Here is a 16,813-nt window from a genome sequence, read left to right as displayed (position 1 = left end):
TGTAAAAAAATAACCGGTCCATGTTTATATGGAATAATTTTGTCAAATCCTCAGCTCCAGGCTGGAATGAAAAAATGGAAATAACCACGGACAGAGTGTGTTGCTTATGCAAAAATGTCATTTTCAGCCATCGGGGCAGGTCGAGCAGCTTGTGCTGAGTGAAGAGCTCCTGGGTGATGCTGTAAGGTGGGAATTAAAAAAATCAATCCCTTAGCAGCTCATCCTAATGTGGAATTGTTTTCTAACTTTAGAGATGTAAGAACTGAGAAATGTGAAAAAATTAATGGTCCGCGTTTATAAAGGGGGATAGTTTGGCTAACTTTCCACCTCCGGGCTGGAAAGAAAAAGTGGAAATAACCACGGACAGAGTGTGTTGCTTGTGCAAAAATGTCATTTTCAGCCATCAGGGCAGGTCGAGCAGCTTGTGCTGAGTGAAGAGCTCCTGGGTGATGCTGTAGACATCTCCGATGTAGGGGATGGCCTCGCCCAGCATGGCCACGGCCTCCTCTTGCGAGCCCACGTTCATGATCTCCAGGAAGGCATCCCGGGAGGGCAGCGCGCAGAAAGCCACGGTGGCCGCCTTGCGGACAACCCAGGGGTGGTGCTGGGCCAGCGAGGCGTTGTAGGCGTCGGTGCAGAGCACGGAGGTGCGCGGCTCCCCCGAGCGCAGCCCCTCCAGGAACAGCTGCAGCCAGCGCAGGGCGCGGTGCAGCCGCAGCACCGTGCGGCAGCCGGAATCGGAGCGGGCCCGCAGCGCCGCCGGCCCCGCCGCCAGCTCGTGCTGCACCAGCGACTGCAGCGACACGAAGCCGTGCTGCTGCTGGTGACCTTCCAGCAGAGCCACCTTGGCCACGGCGTCCTTGGAGATGAACGAGAAGACGGCGCCCAGGCTCTGCAGGAAGCTGGGGGGGAGAGGGGAGTGGTGGGTTAGGTGGGCGCGGGGTGGGGAGAGAAGCGGAAAAAATACCAGAGGGGTGAAAAAAACAACCCCAAAACCACCTCCAGGATGAAAAGAGAACCCCAAAACACTTCAGGGGGGAAAGGAGATTGTAAAAGGTACCTGAGGGGGGAAAAGAGAGCCCAAAGAATCGCCTGAGGGGGGAGAAAGAGAGCCCTGCCGAACCCCCGCCAAAAAAAACACCTGAGGGGTGAAAAGACGACCCCAAAACACCTCAGCGGTGAAAAGAGAAGGCAAAAAGCATCTGAAGGGGGAAAAGCAAAGCCAATAAGCATCGGGGGGGGGGGGGGGGGGGAAGAGAAGATAAAAAGCATTAGAGAGGTGGGAAGAGAAGCCAGAAATTACCGGAGGGGGGAAAAAGAGAGCCCAAAGAATCGCCTGAGGGGTGAAAAGAGATGGCAAAAAGCATCTGAAGGGTGAAAAGAGAAAGCAAAAGCTCCATCGGGGTGAAAAGAGAAGACAGAAAGTATTTGAGGAGTGAAAAGAGAAGATAAAAAGCATCTGAAGGGTGAAAAGAGAAGCCAAAAAGCATCTGAGTGGTGAAAAGAGAAACCCAAATCCACTTCAGTGTGAAGCCGTCGCTCCCTGCATCCTTCTGCCCACAGCCCCCCCACTCGCTGCTGGGCACTCACCGGATGAGCCCCCGCCAGCCGCTCAGGTAGGGCTCCAGCAGCACCTCCCGCTGCTCCGTCACGCACCTGCGGAAGGCGTCCAGGACCTCCCTGAGGCTGAACGGGCCCGCGGCCGCCGCCGCCATCGCGCCGCGGCGCCGCCGCCGCCTCCCCTTCCCCTTCCTCCTCTTCCTCCTCCTCCTTCCGCATCCCGCACCGCCCGCTCGGCCAATCAGCGCCGCGTCCGTCACCCGCCGCTCCCCGCGGGCCAGTCCGCTTCGCGTGCGTCATTGCGGCTCGGCCAATCCGCGCGGGGCGGCGCAGGCGCGGAGGAGGCGCCGGGGCTGCGGCCGGGCCTGGGTGAATTTGCGGGGTTTTGTGCGGGTTTTTTTGTGTTATTTTTTGTGGTTTTGTGCCTTTTTTGCCCGTTTTTCTGTGTTTCTACACGTGTTTTCCCGGCTCTCAGCAGTTGTGGTGGGTATCGCAGCCAAACGGGACCGCTTTCCCACAAGTTGTTGTTTATCACCTCACCCATGTTTTCTGTCTCGCCTCAGGAAGAAGTTTGGGCTCTGCTCGAGTCTTCGGCTGGATCCTGAAAAAATTGAAATGGTGCCGGTAAAACCAACGAAATCCTCTTTCGTTGTGCCCCCCTCGCATCTGCTCCTGGACTAATTTTCTGTGCGGGTTTGGGACCTGGAGTGGGGTAAAAATGCCCGAGATCAAAGTCACCCCCTTGGGTAAGTCCTGCCTAAAATCGCCTTGAAATGCAAACACTGAACCCTGGGGGGAATTCAGGCTCATATTTGGAATCCCTGATGTGATTCCTCTCTTCCCTCCCTTGGTTTTTCCAGTGACCGTTATAACTGTTTGGATTAATTAATCAGGATTAATTAAGTTATTCTTGTAAAGGTACTGTGGTGTTGTGGAGCATTAATTCACTACAGTGCTAAAGAGCCACAGGAAGAAAATATGTCTCGTTTTTCCCTGTTTAATATTTTTTTAATGTGTTTTGTAGTGAGAGGGCAGAGGATGTACTGAGCAGCAGATCTGCTTTATCCTCCTGGGTAGTTTTCAGCCTTGGTGTGGGTTTAACTTAATTAGGCTTAACGAGGGCAGAGCAGCTGGAGAAGGAGTTCTGATCCTTGCCAGATGAAGGATTCTTTTCTCTTCCTTGAAACTGCAATTGCAGGAAGTCTGTGCAGACCTTCACCTGCTTTTATTTTGAAGGAATTGCAGCTTTTCCCAGAGGTGTTTTACCAGTGTCTTACTGGTGTTTTATTGGTGTTTTACTGGTATTTTACTGATACTTTGCTGATGTTTTATTGATGTTTTGCTGGTGTTTTGTCAATATTTTACTGGTATTTTGCTGATGTTTTGCTGGTATTTCGCTGGTGGTGTTTTTCTGCTGTTTTCCTGGTGCTTTCCTGGTGTTTTATTGGTATTTTGCTGGTGATGCTTTATTGGTGTTCTTCCAATGTTTTACTGGTATTTTGCTGGTGTTTTGTGATGCTTTCCTGGTGTTTTGTTGGGGTATTATTGGTATTTTCCTGGTGCTGTTTTATTGGTGTTTTGCTGATGTTTTAATGGTGTTTTCCTGGTGTTTTGCTGGTATTTTGCTGATGGTGTTTCACTGGTGTTTTGTGATGATTTCCTGGTGTTTTCCTGGTGTTTTGCTGATATTTTACTGGTATTTTGCTGGTGGTATTTCACTGGTATTTTGTGATGTTTTCCTGGTGTTTTATTGGGTTTTATTGGTGTTTTGATGATGTTTTACTGCTTTTTCACTGGTGTTTTGCTGATGTTTTCCTGATGTTTGCTGTTATTTTGCTGGTGGTGTTTTGCTGATGTTTTACTGCTATGTTGCTGATATTTTGTGATGTTCTCCTGGTGTTTATTGATGTTTTTCTGGTGTCCAGGTGCTGGCCAGGATGTGGGCAGGAGCTGCATCCTGGTGTCCATCGCTGGCAAGAATGTGATGCTGGACTGTGGGATGCACATGGGCTACAACGATGATGTGAGTGTCCCCTGGGCCAGCTCCTGTCGTCCCTTTTGTCCCTCCTGCACCCCTGGGCTCCTCCATCAGCCCCTGCTGGGGCTGGGCTGGGGCAGAGCTGCTCTTTCCCCTTCCAAAATCTCCCTTCCCCTCAAGTGCTCCATGAAATATCAGCCCTCCTTTCCCTGGCTCGTGGACTTGGGGAAATGTTTATTAATAATGTTTATTAATGCAGCTGCAAATGCTCCATTCCAGCTGGGGTTGGACTCTCTGGGTTTCCTGTGAGCAGGAATCCTGTCCTAAGCTTTGGGGCAGCTCATTCCAGGTGGGATCCTCACCACATTTCTGCTGCTCCAGGGGGAGAGAAGGAAACTCCTGATTTTGGCTTCCCTGACCCAGCAGGAAAGGAATAATGGCACAGATATTCTGTAGGATTTCGTTCAAGCAGTAAATGTGCTGGACAGGAAACCTTTTGGGGCTTTGTGCTTCAGAGCCAGGGTGTGATCAGCTCCTGTTTTATTTGGGAGATAAAATGATTTATTTATGAAAGGGTCAGTTTCTGTTTGTGCCCTCTTTTCTGCCTCTCCCTGCACACAAAAACTGCCTGGAGAGGGCTCAGCACATTCCCAGTGTTCCATTCCCTCCATTTTTTGTTGGATCAGTGGTGCTGGTGCTGCCTGGAAAAGAGTCACCACATTCCCAGGTCCTTCGCTCCGTGGATTTGTTGGATCAGTGATGCTGGTGTTGCCTGGAGAAGGATCAGCACATTCCCAAAGTTCCGGGCCCTTCCCTCCATGGTTTTATTGGATCTGCTGTTGCCTGGAGAAGGATGAGCACATTCCCAGATCCTTCCATCCACGTTTTTTTTATTAGTGGTGCTGGTGCTGCCTGAAGTGTGCTCAGCACATTCCCAATATCCCATTCCCTCCATTTTTGTTGGATCACTGATGCTGGTGTTTTTGGAAAAGGATCAGCACATTCCCAATGTCCCATTAGCCCATTCCCTCCATTTTTGTTGGATCACTGGTGCTGGTGTTATTGGAAAAGGATCAGGACATTCCCCGAGTCCCATTCCTCCCATTTTTTGTTGGATCAGTGGTGCTGGTGTTGTTGGAGAGGCCCCAGCACATTCCCAATGTCCCAGTGTCTCATTCCCTCCATGGTTTTTTGGATCACTGGTGGATCTCCTGTTTTCCCCCGGCTGCAGAGGCGCTTCCCTGACTTCTCCTACATCACCCAGAATGGCAGGCTGACTGATTTCCTGGACTGTGTCATCATCAGGTGAGGCTCCTTCCTTCTCCCACCTCTTTTTGTGCCGTTCCAAGCCCACCTCATATTTTACCTGCTTTTTCCCTCCTGAGAAGATCTGGGAGCCACGCAAACTGAATTCTGTGCAACCATTTTGGGGTTTTTTGCGTTTTATTTTTTTTTTTGCAGCCACTTCCACCTGGACCACTGCGGGGCCCTGCCCTATTTCAGTGAGATGGTTGGCTATGATGGCCCCATCTACATGACCCACCCCACCAAGGCCATCTGCCCCATCCTGCTGGAGGACTACAGGAAGATCACCGTGGACAAGAAAGGGGAAACCAACTTCTTCACATCACAGATGATCAAGGACTGCATGAAGAAGGTGGTGGCCGTGCACCTCCACCAGACAGTGCAGGTCAGGGGGCTTGGAGTCAAGGGGGTAAATTGGAAATGTAGCTAATTAATCAATAAATTTCTTTGGAAATGTAGCTAATGAGTCATGGGGTTACATTGGAAACGTAGCTAATTGATCAATGAGTTGTTGGGAATGTAGTTAATTAATCAAGGGCTTATGTTGGAAATGTAGCTAATTTATCAAGGGGTTAAAATTAGGAATATAGCTATTAGGCAAATTCTCCTCCTCCTTTTGAGTAAATCCAGAGGGATTTGGATTTCCAGATATTTCCAATTGGAGTTGAAATGCTGGCAGTGCTGAGGGGTTTGCTGTTTATAATTTATATACATATATCTATATAAAGTTGAAATGCTGGCAGTGCTGAGGGGTTTGCTGTTTATAATTTATATACATATATCTATATCTGTAAGTTGAAATGCTGGCAGTGCTGAGGGGTTTGCTGTTTATAATTTATATACATATATCTATATCTATAAGTTGAAATACTGGCATTGCTGAGGGGTTTGCTGTTTATAATTTATATACATATATCTATATCTATAAGTTGAAATACTGGCATTGCTGAGGGGTTTGCTGTTTATAATTTATATACATATATCTATATCTATAAGTTCAAATGCTGGCAGTGCTGAGGGGTTTGCTGTTTATAATTTATATACATATATCTATATCTATAAGTTGAAATACTGGCATTGCTGAGGGGTTTGCTGTTTATAATTTATATACATATATCTATATCTATAAGTTGAAATGCTGGCATTGCTGAGGGGTTTGCTGTTTATAATTTATATACATATATCTATATCTGTAAGTTGAAATGCTGGCATTGCTGAGGGGTTTGCTGTTTATAATTTATATACATATATCTATATCTGTAAGTTGAAATGCTGGCAGTGCTGAGGGTTTGCTGTTTATATTTTATATCTATATAAAGTTGAGATGCTGGCAGTGCTGAGGGTTTGCTGTTGGCAGGTGGATGAGGAGCTGGAGATCAAGGCTTACTATGCAGGCCACGTGCTGGGAGCTGCCATGTTCCAAATCAAGGTTGGCTGTGAGTCCGTGGTGTACACTGTGAGTATGCCCAAAGTTAGAATTATTCCCCTTTTTTTTAGCTCTAAATATTCCCAGATTTTTATATTTTATATCGATATATAATGATATATAAAATTATATATTTATATTATTTATATACAATATATTATACACATATATATTATCTTTATGTTTATATATTTATATTATTTATGTACAAGATATTAATATAGTTTATATTATACATATTGTCTTTATATTTATATATTATTACATAGTTATATTATTTCCATACCAGCTATTTGTGTATACTATCTATTATATTTATATATTAGCATATATTTATATTATTTATATTACATTCTATTAGATATTTGAGCCTCCATTGGTTCAGAAATCTCTCTGGGTTTCTCTTCTCCCCTCAGGGTGACTATAACATGACACCAGACAGACACTTGGGGTGAGTAAAAGGCTGAATTTCAATTTTTATCTGAATTAATTTAAACAAAGCTACCATAGAGCTCCAAAGGCACCCTTTACTCCCATCTCCTGTGCCACTCCTCAATCCAGCTTGGAGATTTTCAGATTTAACCCACCAAACACCATTTCCTGCTGTGATTTTGGGTTGAATATTATTGCATTTAGAACTGGTCATAAACTGGACAAATACTGCTTTTGGAGCTCTGTGATTTCAGTTCTGAGCTGGATTAATTCAAATTAAGCTACCACAGAATTCCAAAGGTATTATGGGATTTATTCCCATTTCCTTTATTTTTTATTTTCCTTTATGTATTTATTCCCATTTCCACTTTATTCCCATTTCCTGTGGACACAGTGACATTCCCCAATACAGCTTGGAGATTTTCAGATTAGAAACACCAGAAACCATTTCCTGCTGTGATTTTTGAATCTTCATGCATTTAAATGAATGCATTTAAAACTGGTAATAGAATGGATAAATATTATAAATAATATACTAATAATAGACTGGATAAATACTGCTTTTTGAGCAATCTCAATTTTGAAATTTTAATTTTTGAGCTCTGTAACTTCAATACTGAGCTGGATTAATTCCAATTAGGCTACCATAGAGCCCCCAGAGCCCACTTTGCTCCCATTTCCTGTGCCATTCCCCAACCCACCGTGGAGATTTTCAGCTGGAACCCAGCAGAGCCCTTTGCTGCTGTGATTTGGGTGGAATTCCTGTTTTCAGGGCAGCCTGGCTGGACAAGTGCCGCCCCGACCTGCTGATCACTGAGTCCACCTACGCCACCACCATCCGCGACTCCAAGCGCTGCCGCGAGAGGGATTTCCTCAAGAAGGTGCACGAGACTGTGGAGAGAGGAGGGAAGGTACAGAGGAACGAAAAGGAGTAAAAATATTAAATAATAAAGAAAAACAAATCCTAATAAATGCATGAAGAGAAATAAAAATAAAAAATAAACTAAATGTAATAAAGTATAAATAATTATAAAATAAAAATTAGAAATAAATATAAAACTGTAAATAAATATAATTATAATAAAATATAAATAAATAAAATAAATTAAAAATAGAATCAAATAATGAAAATGTAAGAATTAATATTAAGTAATAAATAATGATAAATATCTAATTGTCTTTCCCACACATTAACAAATCCTCAAAAATATCAATCAGTACTGGAGATATCACTTACCAGTTGGTGATTGAAAATGTAATAATGGAAAATTATTATTATATATATTTTAAATCTATTTTATATTATTATATATTATTATATATCTATTGTATATAGTATATAAAATACTTAAATATAATAAAACATAATTATACAATATAGAATATAATAGGTAATATATAATATATAGTAGTATATTAATATATAAATATATATTATAATATATTTATATTATATAATAAAATAGAAATATACTGCTACTACTACTAATGTAATTATAATCCTAGTAAGTGAATGCTGCTTGGCTCTGTCAGACCCTGAACTCCCCCTGTGTTCCAGGTTCTCATCCCAGTTTTTGCCCTTGGCCGTGCTCAGGAACTTTGCATTTTACTGGAAACCTTCTGGTGAGCGCCCCCTGCCTTTGGGATCCTTTGTGCGTGATGAGTGCTGGAAATGTAGAAGTTGATCTGTGGGGAGACAGGCACTGAAACCTGCCTGGGCTTGAATGCCGCTGACAATATAGAATAATAGATAAATCCATCAATAAATCATGTATATAATAACATAGAAATATATTTAATATATATATTATATGTATTATTTCATATTCCTCCTGGAGTGGAATTGCCCTGGGTGCAGGGAGAGCTAAAGTTAAAATTATTAAATATTGAAAATATTTAATATAAAATACTGATTTCTAGCTCATGAAAACAGGGAAATACACCCCAAAAAAAACCTTGGGAGGCTCCCCAGCTTTATGGCCAGATAGGATATATTATATATGTTATATATATTTATATATAATGCTTTATACATATAATATGTATATATTTTTAATATATTTTTGTGTATTAATTTATATAGAGTTATATTTTATATATGCAATATATTATATATAGTTATATATATCATGTTATATATGTATAATGTCATATTATGCGTATAAAATATGTTATATATATAATATAGATAACATATTATTTATAAAATATGTTTTATATATGTAAAATATGTTATGTTATATAGATAATATATAATTCATAATATATAACATGATATTATATATTCTATGTTATATATTATATATTTGCCTCTTTCTTCTCTTGCAGGGAAAGGATGAACCTGAAAGCTCCAATTTATTTCTCCACGGGCCTGACAGAGAAGGCCAACCATTATTACAAACTGTTCATCACCTGGACCAACCAGAAAATCAGGAAAACCTTTGTGCAGAGGAACATGTTCGAGTTCAAGCACATCAAAGCCTTCGACAGAGCCTTTGCAGACAACCCTGGGCCCATGGTAGGAGAGGCTTGGGAGCTTTTTTATTCCAGATTTATCCCAAATCCTGGGGGGAAATCAGCCTGAGCATCCTCCACCCCAGCAATCCCACCACAAAACCTCTCATGGCCAGGTCACATCTGTAAATACCAAATTTAAATTTCTTTAATTTATTTTTTACTTCATTAAAAGTGAAACACCCAGAAAAAATGAAAATTTTGCATCTTTATTTCATCTACACATCCTGATTCAAACGAGGGTTTTCTTTTCCACACAATCTTTTATTGGATGCTCTGCACAGATTTAGGATATTTCTATAAACCATGGAAAAAATGGGTTTTTTGTAGTGATTTATGGCCCATCTTTGATTTGCAGGTGGTGTTTGCAACCCCTGGGATGCTCCATGCAGGACAATCCCTGCAGATCTTCAGGAAATGGGCTGGGAATGAGAAGAACATGGTAAGAAATTGGGTTTTTATTGGGTTTTTGTGGGGTTTTTATTGGGTTTTTATGTCTCATATTAATGTGAGTCACAACTACTGAGATTATGGCAAAGCTTTTCTTGAGGAGCTGGAATTAAAGGACAAAAATCCTCTTTGAACTAACTCTATTTTGTGACGTTTTTGATGTTTTAAATGGATTTCCCAGGTAAATCCATGGAATTTTTGATTTTTTGGGGTTTTTTTTCCAGGTGATCATGCCTGGCTACTGTGTCCAGGGAACTGTGGGCCACAAAATCCTCAGTGGGCAGAGGAAGCTGGAGATGGAAGGAAGACAAATTGTGAGTTGGATTTTCAATTTCCAGCACTGAAAATACCTCAAAATAATCTTTACTTTTGGAGTTGCACTTATTTGGGTTTTTTTTTCCTTTTTTGCTTAAGCAAAGTTTGATTTGTTTTATTTTTCCCCCCTTTTGCATTCATTCCTGCCAAAAAAAAACCATTGAAGGGCCCTTTGATTCTGCTGTAAAATTTGGGTGAATAAGTTTTACTAAAACTTACAAAGTTTTACTTCTTAATTATTTAGTAAATTAATAATTAAGTAAATTCTTAAAATTTCTTTAAATACTTAGGGGCATTTTATACCTTTTAGAACGAGGCAAATAAGTGAAATTGATATATTTTCACATTTCAATTGATATATTATCAATTTTTCAATTGATATATTTGCATTTCAACAGATATATTTTTCCATTTTTCATTTTTCAGTTGCTATCTTTTCACCCATATAAAGCACATTTGGATAATAAAACACCAGCTGACCTGCAATACTTGATTTTTGTGACAAATATTGTCTGAAATGAGGCAATTTGAGCTTTTAAATTACAGCAGCTTTGTGTTAAGGCAATTTAGGTTTTCTCCTCTTTCCTTTTAAGTAAATCCACAGGGATCTGGGTGTGTCCCCAGGAATTCCCAGTTCCCAGAGCTCTGCTCTGCTCCTCCCAGCTGGAAGTGAAGCTGCAGGTGGAGCCCATGTCCTTCAATATTTGATTTTTGTGACAATTATTGTCTGAAATGAGAGAACTGGAGCTTTAAATTATGACAGCTTTTTGTCAAGGCAATTTAGGTTTTCTCCCTCTTAATTTTAAATAAATCCAGAGGGACCTGGGTGTGTCCCAGAGGAATTCCCAGCTCCCAGAGCTGTGCTCTGCTGGAAGTGAAGCTGCAGGTGGAGTACATGTCCTTCAATATTTGATTTTTGTTTCTTGACAAATTTTTGTGACAAGTAGTGCCTGAAATGTGGCAGCTGGAGCTTTTAAATTACAACAGCTTTTTGTAAAAAAACTTAGGTTTTCTCCTTCCTCCTTGGAAGTAAATTCAGAGGGACCTGGCTGTGTTCCCAAGGAATTCCCAGCTCCCAGAGCTGGGCGCTCTCAGTTTCTCTTGTCCCCAGCTGGAGGTGAAGATGCAGGTGGAGTACATGTCCTTCAGTGCCCACGCAGATGCCAAGGGCATCATGCAGCTGATCCGGCAGGCTGAGCCCAGGAACGTGCTGCTGGTGCACGGGGAGGCCAAGAAAATGGAATTCCTGAAGCAGAAAATCGAGCAGGAGTTCCGTAGGTATCCCTGGGCAGGGGAGGGAACCCCGAACGGCTGCCAATCACATCTGGGGCCTCAGCACAGTTAGAGGAGGTGCCATTTATCCTCCCCTCGAGGAACTGATGCTTCTAACACCGTAATTGACATTAATTAAACCCCGTTAATTGCAATGACCCCCTTGGACATCAATTAGAACTGTTTTCCATGTGAGAGGAGGGAATGGAATTAAAATTTTACACATTTTGGATCAATTTTGGATCCTTCAGCAAAGTTATGGAGGGTGGCACTTACAGCTCCCCTCAAGGAAATGATGCCTGTAATACCTTAATTAACATTAATTAAGTTAATTGCAGTGACCCCCTTGGACATGAATTAGCATTGTTTTCCATGTTAGAAAAGGGTATTGAATTAAAACTTTACACATTTTGGATCCCTCAGCTCAGGTAGATGGGGTGGCACTTACAGTTCCCCTCAAGAAAGTGAGGGCTCTGACACCTTAATTAATATTAATTAATTGCAGTGACCCCTTGGATATGAATTAGGATTGTTTTCCATGTGAGAGGAAGGACTGGCATTAAAACTTTGAATCACATTTTTGATCCATCTTGGCCCTCAGTACAGTTAAGTGGGGTAACACTTACACCTCCCTTCAAGGAAGTGATGCCTGTAACACCTTAATTAACACTAATGAAGCCCAGTTAATTACAGTGATACTCTTGGACATAAATTAGGATTGTTTTCCAGTGGAGAGGAAGGAATGGAATTAAAATTTTACACATTTTGGATCCATTTTGGCCCTTGGGGTGGCATTTACACCTCCCCTCAAGGAAGTGACACCTGTTACACCTTAATTAGCATTAATTAATTGCAGTGGCTCCCTTGGAGCTGAAGTTTCTTTTGTTGCTGTTCCCTTTGCAGATGTCAGCTGCTTCATGCCAGCCAATGGAGAGACCACCACCATCCTGACCAACCCCTGCATCCCTGTGGACATCTCCCTGGGCCTGCTCAAGAGGGAAACAGCCATAGGTGACGCTGCCCGCCCCCAATTCCTCCCTGTGCTGGCTTAGAAAGCTGAAAATTTATATTTAAAATAGAATTTAGATGTAAAATTTTATTTAAAATTTAGATGTAGGTTTATATTTAAAATATAATTTATGTGTTTTAAATCAATGTGCACACCCTGCCTGGTTTGCTGCCTGTGTGTGCTTGATTTGGGAGATAAACTGAATATATAAATATATATTTATTTATTTAGTATATATATAAAAATATATATAATATATAAATACATATTATATAAAATATAGAAATATTTTATATTTATATTATTAATATAATTATATTATTATATTATTGATAATATATTTATATTATTAATAAATATATATAGCATAACTATATTATTACTATTTATATATTAATAAATTTATATTTATATAAATATAAAAATTATATATCCTATATATATAATATAAATAAATATATATTTAAAAACAGAATTTTAGAAACAAATAATCTCATTTTTACATCAGGAAGTGCTCTGGGAAGAGAGGGAGTTGCTCTGTATCACTAAATATTGATTTTAGGTGTCACTATTGCCCTGTTCAGGTGCTGCCCCTGATGCCAAGAGGCCCAGGCTGATGCACGGCACGCTGCTCATGAAGGACAACGTGAGTACAGAGCCCTCCCAGGGTGGGTTTTGTGTCCTGTGCTTTTTGTGCCCTCTGAGGGTGTTTTTTTCATGTCCTCTGTGTTTTGTGTCCTCTCAGGGTGGGTCTTGTGTCCTGTGCTTTTTGAGTCCTCTCAGGCTGTTTTTCGTGTCCTCTGAGGTGTTTGTCAAGCCTTCTGAGTATGTTTTTTTGTGCCCCCTCAGGGTGTTTTTCTTGTTTTCTGTTTTGTGTCCTCTCAGGGTGGTTTGTGCCCTCTGAGGATGTTTTTTGTGTCCTCCCAGGGCTTTTTTCATGTTCTCTGTGGTTTTTGTCTTCTGAGGCTGTTTTTTCTGTTCTCTGAGAGTGTTTTTTTGTGTCCTCTCAGGGTGTTTTTTGTGCTTGAGGGTGTTTTTTCTCTTCTCTGAGGGTGATTTTTGGTGCCTTCTGAGGGTGTTTTTCATGTCCTCTGAGGATGTGTTTTGTGTCCTCTGTGTTTTTCCCCTATCAAGGTGGTTTTTGTGCCTTCTCACGGTGTTTTTCATATCCTCTGTGTTTTCTGTCCTCTGAGGGTTTTTTATGTCCTCTGAGACTGTTTTTTGCCCTCTGAGGCTGTTTTGTGCCTTCTCAGGGTGTTTTTTATGCCCTCTGAGGTGTTTCTGTGCCCTCTGGAGGTGCTGTCCAGTTTCAGACACACAAAGAACCCAAATTACCGCCAGCGCTTTCACTTCCTCCCAACAAAGGAAGTTCATCTGCAACCTCATCTTTCTTTTCAAACATCACTCCCCTGCTAGAGCTTCAACCACCTTCCAGAGACCAGCTTGATGCTGTTCAATATTTATTTATTTATAATTATTGAGGTGGATGTTTTGTCCCACTCTCAGCTCTCCCTTTGAGCAACAAACACTCCGCGATATCCCAGCCCAAAAAGGGAACGCCCTTCCCTGCTTGGCAGCAGCACAACTCCCCCAAGCTCTGAGGATTAATTTCAGAGACCAGCCTGATGGCGTTAAATATTTATTTACAATTATTGAGGTGGATGTTTTGTCCCACTCCCAGTTCTTCCCACCCTCAGCAGTGACAAACACTCTGTGATATTCCAGCCCAGAAAGGGAACGCCCTTCCCTGCTTGACACCACCACAACTCCCCCAAGCTCTGCGGATTAATTTCACCAGAGACCAGCTTGATGCTGTTAAATATTTATTTATTTATTTATTTATAATTATTGAGGTGGATGTTTTGTCCCAGTCCCAGCTCTCCCTTTGCTGCCCACCCTCAGCAGCGACAAACACTCCGCGATATCCCAGCCCAGAAAGGGAACGCCCTTCCCTGCTTGGCAGCAGCACAACTCCCCCAAGCTCTGAGGATTAATTTTCTCCCTTTAATCTCTTTTTCCTCCAGAGTTTCAGGCTGGTTTCCCCTGAGCAGGCCCTGAAGGAGCTGGGGCTGGCTGAGCATCAGCTGCGCTTCACCTGCCGCGTGCACATCCAGGACCCGCGCAAGGAGCACGAGACCGTGCTCAGGGTCTACAACCACCTCAAGGGGTGAGCCCTTGGGCCAGTCCTTAACATCTGAGGGGGTGGGAAAGCTGCAAAAGGCCTCAGGGACAGCAGAACTGTGATTAGAGCTAAGCAGGAGCCATGAGATTGGTCAGCAGAAAAATTATATAAGAAGTAGAAAAGTAAAGACAAATAGAACAATGGTTTGTATATTAATGCTTCTCTAGAGTAACTCCTAAGCTACAGAAAAGTCTATCTAGAGAGATGTTAGGGAGTTCTAAGCTTAATAATGGAGCTCTGTGCATTGTGTTTTGAGGCTTACAAGCAGGGATTGTATTTAAAATAAGCAAGCATTGTTTTAACCAGCAGGATTTGTGCTTATAGCGGTTGGACAGAACTACTGTCAATGTGCTTTTGCTTTGTGGGATTGGTCACAAAACTTTTTACAACTACAACGTTCTTTGTCTGCTGCCTGGGCTGTGAGCTGCTGGGATCTTCCCATTGTCATAACCATGGAATGAGACTGATGCTGGAAAATCAAACAGCTCCAGGCACATTCCCAGCAGTCCTGTCCCCTTCATGATTTGTACACAGCCCCAGCCAGCAATGAGCCCTGAGCCCTGGCAGGGCATTTCTGGCTCTCAGGGATTCAATTGATTCTTTTATTCCCATCGTTTTTTTATCCCATGGGTTTTTATCCCCATGGTTTTTAAGCCCACGTTTTCAAGCATGGGGTTGGAAAAGTTAAAGGAAGCAGAAGAAACCAAAGCAAAACTCGTAGGAAGATCTCTCCAGCCACTGCTCACGAGAATGTCTTGGTTTGGAAAGAGGTTCTGCTTAAGGAAGGCAGGAGCCTCCCCCGAAATGGAAAATGTAAACCCCCTCCCTTTGAATTGTTATAATTTTGAAATTAAGGGGCTCTCAGGCAAAAATATGGGAGCAGGAATAACAGTTCTTTATTAGGGAAATTAAAAAAAATACAAATGCAATAGTACAAAAAGAAAAATCACCAAAATGAGCAGTGGATCAGCTCCTTTTCCCTTCTTGGGCTCAGAACTGGGATTTGGGATGAAAACGCAGCATTTATTCCCCAAATAAACCCCAAATGTCTCCTTTCTCTGCAGGGTTCTGAAGGATTACTCAGTGCAGCACCTCCCTGATGGCTCCATCACCGTGGAGTCCATCCTGATCCAGGCCACGGCTCACTCTGAGGACCAGGGAACCAAAGTCCTGCTGGTCTCCTGGACCTACCAGGTGGGAATTCCTCATTTCTCAGCCAAATCCCTCCCTCCCAACCCTGCCTCCTCTGGCTTTGAAGGAATTTGGAAGATGAGGGGCAGTCCCTGGTGTTTTCTGAGCAGAAATGATTTTACAGCTCTGTAAAGCAGAGAACTTCTGGGGCAATTCCACTTAATTCCACTTAATTCAGTTCTGAATTAAGTATTTCATTTTGTATTTCTAACTTAGAAAATTTCAAACAAATAAGAGAACTATTTCTGATCTAAACATTCTTTTATTTGAGTCATCCCATCATCTTCCCTTTCTGTGGCTGGATTATTAAATTTTCTGGATTATCAAATTATTAAATTGAACTTTCTGGATCATTGAATTTTCTGGATTATGGAATTTTCTGGTATATTGGATTTTCTGGATTATTAATATACATTAATCTGGATTATTAAACGTTCTGGATTATCAAATTATTAAATTGAACTTTCTGGATTATTAAATTTTCTGGATTATTAAACTCTTTCTTGACAGCAGGAAATGCCCTTGGAAGGCAAAGCAATAAAGCAATTTATTCCTTGATTTCCAGCAAAAATGGGGCTTTTCCTCAAAGGAAACCCCCCAGGTCCTTGGAGAAATGGGAATTTCACAGCAATAGTTTGTGAAAACAGCCAGAAATGAATTTGTGGATTATTTCACTTTTTAAACACAGCTCACCTTAGGTCCTGCAAGGTGCAGGAATTCTCTCAGTCCATTCCTGGGCACCAGAATTGAACTGACTGCCCCGGCGGGACAGTGCCAGGAGGATTTTGCCCTCACGCTGGTGGTGTTTTCCATTCCAGGACGAGGAGCTGGGCAGTTACCTGACATCCCTGCTGAAGAAGGGGCTGCCCCAGGGCACCCCCTGAGAGCTGAGCCCAGATTTTATTTTGTTTACATTTTCAATGGTTTTTTCTGCTTGATTTTAATAAAAGAGTTTCAGTGTTTGTCCAATTCCTGCAGTGACACCAGCACTGGGATTTTCCCCCTTGGAAAAAAAGGGAAGTCAAGAATTTGTTTTTAAATAGACCTGAGGAGCAATTTACACATTAAAGTAAAAGTTACTCAGTGTTCTCCCCTCCCACAGCTGAAAATCCCCTGCTTAAAATTAAAATTCCAAGTATAAAAGCATCACAGAAAGTAAAAAACCCTAAATGTGCTGAA

At 41.8% G+C, this 16,813-nt stretch overlaps 2 protein-coding genes across 6 annotated transcripts; one reads left to right on the top strand and one right to left on the bottom strand.

Annotated features, from left to right (window-relative positions):
• CPTP (ceramide-1-phosphate transfer protein) lies at positions 1-1,715 on the bottom strand. The gene is made up of 2 exons (XM_066563825.1): positions 1,591-1,715; positions 1-902 (listed from the first exon to the last, which is right to left on the bottom strand). Exons 1-2 carry the CDS (start codon positions 1,713-1,715, stop codon positions 404-406), a joined length of 624 nt encoding a protein of 207 aa, XP_066419922.1. The 3' UTR covers positions 1-403.
• Positions 1,716-1,900: 185 nt separating this feature from the next.
• INTS11 (integrator complex subunit 11) lies at positions 1,901-16,603 on the top strand. Of its 5 annotated transcripts, XM_066563813.1 has the most exons (18): positions 1,901-2,043; positions 2,124-2,306; positions 3,486-3,583; positions 4,770-4,843; positions 5,000-5,228; positions 6,201-6,299; positions 6,686-6,720; positions 7,474-7,612; positions 8,260-8,324; positions 9,030-9,219; positions 9,574-9,657; positions 9,890-9,979; positions 11,092-11,254; positions 12,156-12,263; positions 12,846-12,907; positions 14,286-14,428; positions 15,508-15,637; positions 16,453-16,603. In XM_066563813.1, exons 2-18 carry the CDS (start codon positions 2,279-2,281, stop codon positions 16,516-16,518), a joined length of 1,803 nt encoding a protein of 600 aa, XP_066419910.1. In that variant the 5' UTR covers positions 1,901-2,043; positions 2,124-2,278; the 3' UTR covers positions 16,519-16,603. The 5 variants fall into 5 exon arrangements, with proteins under 5 accessions (XP_066419910.1, XP_066419909.1, XP_066419908.1 ...); XM_066563812.1 differs by having other exon boundaries at positions 2,124-3,583; XM_066563811.1 differs by lacking the exon at positions 16,453-16,603 and having other exon boundaries at positions 15,508-16,113.
• The last annotated feature ends 210 nt before the right edge of the window (positions 16,604-16,813 follow it).

The sequence above is a fragment of the Molothrus aeneus genome, chromosome 21 (genome assembly GCF_037042795.1).
Source record: "Molothrus aeneus isolate 106 chromosome 21, BPBGC_Maene_1.0, whole genome shotgun sequence".
Lineage (NCBI taxonomy): Eukaryota > Metazoa > Chordata > Aves > Passeriformes > Icteridae > Molothrus > Molothrus aeneus.
The sequence above is the reverse complement of the archived record's forward strand: the minus strand, read 5'-3'. Positions and strand labels throughout refer to the sequence as shown.